The sequence below is a fragment of the Adiantum capillus-veneris genome, chromosome 30, assembly GCF_014529385.1.
Source record: "Adiantum capillus-veneris isolate H3 chromosome 30, ASM1452938v2, whole genome shotgun sequence".
Classification (NCBI taxonomy): Eukaryota; Viridiplantae; Streptophyta; class Polypodiopsida; order Polypodiales; family Pteridaceae; genus Adiantum; species Adiantum capillus-veneris.
The window spans coordinates 93,842,351-93,845,292 of NC_140960.1; the positions used below are offsets into that span (position 1 = coordinate 93,842,351).

A 2,942-nucleotide genomic window follows, 5' to 3' on the forward strand; every position below is an offset into this window, starting at 1 on the left:
GGTGTTAGTCTCCAGCCAACCTCGTTTATAAGTGACACGGGGTCCAACTAGCGGGATCTATGGTAGGGGCGAGCTCACGGCCGGCCGCGTGATTTGGGCCGTCGGATGTCCACAGCAGGGGGGGCAGGTATTTGATTGCGCAAAGGCGCATGCTTTGTATCAACGAGCAGCAGTGCAGGTGGATAGAGCTCCGGGCTCGTGAGGGGGAGGTTGAGGGCTCGAAGGACGCTCGCGACGGTTGGGACGTCAATTTTTTATTTAAATTGAGAGGTGATCAACGGCCGATTCATCCTCAGCCGTTGATCCCTCGAGTGCATCCCGTGACACTTATGGACGAGGTTCGGCCAGGGGAGAAAAATAAAAGGGAAAATTACCAAAATACCCCTCTAATTTGAGGAAATTCCCAAAATACCCCTCAAATTTAAAAAATTCCCAAACTACCCCCGATATTTTGTCATAAATTCCCAAAATGTCCTTCAAATTTTTCAAAATTCCCAAAATACGCCTGATTGTGAGAGTAAATTTCTCGAAAAAGAAATTTTTTTGTAGGTCTTCACAAGAAGAGTGATTGTCTATCGTACAAGATGCTAAAACTACAATTTGAGTTGGTTACGTTGGCTTTGGAGATGAATTGCTTCATTATTTTTAGACATAATTGCCTTTTTTGCGATGGTAACTGGTTACAAATTATCTGCTAAGCACTCAAAAATGGATCTCAATTGTCAAAAACGAATGAAGATTAGAAAATCTTTAACAATCCAGCCAAAATAGATACAAGGGTATTTTGGGAATTTTTGAAATTTGAGGGGTATTTTGGGAATTTCCTCAAATTAGAGAGGTATTTTGTTAATTTTCCCAAAATAAAATGTACTGCACCTTAAAAACTTTGGAAGGGTACTCCCTAATGCACCGACCCCATACATGGGCTGAAACCTACACACCACCTTTCTGCCTGACAGGCAGTGGTGGGAGCTCCTGATGGAGCTGCCAGAGGATGTAGTGGCTCGGATCTTGAGCAAGCTACACCCCTTTGAGGCGGTGAAGGCGAAGCTGGTTTGCAGGACCTGGAGGCGACTTATTTCAACTCTGCGCGTGCCCCCCTTGACCTTGGGAATTGCCGTTGAGTGGCATTTGTCCTCTCGGGCTCTGTTGTACGCAGACCTCTCTTGGTCTCGCTGGGTACGCTTGCCTCTTCTCGACGAACCTGCATCCGTGCTCGCCATCGCCAGCCCCTTTCTCTGCCTCTCCACCACCTCATCTTCAAGGCCCCGTGTCACGCAGCTCCATTTGTTGAACCCCCTCTCGCGTGAGCAGGTGTCCCTTCCCCCTTACCTTTCTGGAGACAGCCACTTTCTCGTTGGGCTCTGTACAGCCCCTTCTATCAGCGGGTTCAAAGTTGTCGCCGCAGGGACGAAAGCCTTAGCTAATCGAATATGTCTCAAAGAGAGTTTCAACCTGTCAGATGCGGATCTCGATCTTCCCGTTCAAATCTTTGATTCTGTGGGGAATTCATGGAGAATGGCAGGCACAGTGCGTGGTGTCGCAGCCGACTATGATTGCCCGGTATGTGTGGGAACTCAAATCTTCTGGCTTTCAAAAAGAAGATTGAGGAGACATGTGCTTGCTTTCAATGCAATGGATGAGACCTGGAGTATCTTGGGTCAGTCATGGCCGGAGGATCTTTGCCCTTTTGCCTTATGGGCATGGGATGGGCACCTGTGCATGGCTGGAGGGCTCTTTAACGCTTTGACTGTATGGGAGCTTGCCACCAACAAATCCGATTGGCTCAGGCGCATCCACGTAACATCAGGTGTAGTCCATCCTGGTACTTTCCGTGGTGTGGGTATGATGCATGTTGCAGGCCATGGCCATTTGCTATGCATCATGTCGCCATGGTCGAGAAAAGGATTCGTTTTTGACCTTCACTCACATAGCATTTCATGGCTTCCTCTTTGTCCAGTTGGGTTTTACATTTGGGGAAATGTGCATCCCTACATACCAGGTTTTTCACACCTATGATCAGAATATGATAGACTGTGTAAGGTTTTCATGCATGTTGATGCCCATCCATGTCTGAGGCTTGCTATGCAATATTGATTTGTGCATTATGAGCTTTGGCACTTGTTCAGGATGTTGCATAGAGAACGCACCTTCACTATCTTGCTTTGCTTCTGACTTGCGAAATAACTTGTTCCTGTCATGTATCTTTCAGTGGTCAAATTTCTGTAAGAGTTAATGCATTCCACACTCTGCAACAATTGCGCTTTTGACGCACAAGTTCATGTGTGGCATAGCAAATTGTTTTATTAAGTTTTGCAAGTTTTGATCGTCTCTCTTTCAACATATCTTGTGTTGTGATTGATCCTCTGGGAGTGGTAAAAAATGTCAGCCCTCTCAGGGAGTGGAAGCCTAGAGGAAAATGCAAAATTAAGCATCGGGCATGAGTGAGGTTGAGCCAGAAACCCTGGGCACCAAGTGGATTGTATTCTAGCCCTTATTCAAGCCCAAAACCTTCAAACCGAATCGGATAGTTATCATAATCGTGTGGGAGGTAGTCTTGCTGACCTCATGAGATAGAATTGGCACCAATTGAATGGAAATAATCCAGTCTCCAATTGCTTCTTTCCCTAATGCAATCCCATGTTGTCAATTTCCACGAAGGAAGAAGAGGCCAAGAAAGTAAGAAAGAGGTCTATCACCTCCATGAATGATGAAGTTGTCAGTTCATTAAATTTATGTACCGAAACTGTGATTAGTTAAAGAGTTTAATCTACATGTATTGTTCAGTTTGCGAAATTAACCTAACAATTGAGAGAGAGAGAGAGAGAGAGAGAGAGAGAGAGAGAGGCTCCGAAAGGAATTGTACTTATTGGTTTTCCCTATGAGTAAAACTTATAATCAATACACGTTTGCTTGTTGAAAACTCCAAAATTTGCTATGAT

The 2,942-nt window shown here is 45.3% G+C and overlaps 1 protein-coding gene across 1 annotated transcript; it reads left to right on the forward strand.

Annotated features, from left to right (window-relative positions):
- Positions 1-905: 905 nt before the first annotated feature.
- Positions 906-2,250, forward strand: LOC147418425 (uncharacterized). Its single transcript, XM_086507473.1, has one exon. It carries the CDS (start codon positions 979-981, stop codon positions 2,017-2,019), a length of 1,041 nt encoding a protein of 346 aa, XP_086363599.1. The 5' UTR covers positions 906-978; the 3' UTR covers positions 2,020-2,250.
- Positions 2,251-2,942: the final 692 nt, after the last annotated feature.

Excerpts from the sequence above, each read along its gene's own strand:
- LOC147418425 (XM_086507473.1), top strand. The coding sequence starts at position 979 with ATGGAGCTGCCAGAGGATGTAGTGGCTCGGATCTTGAGCAAGCTACAC.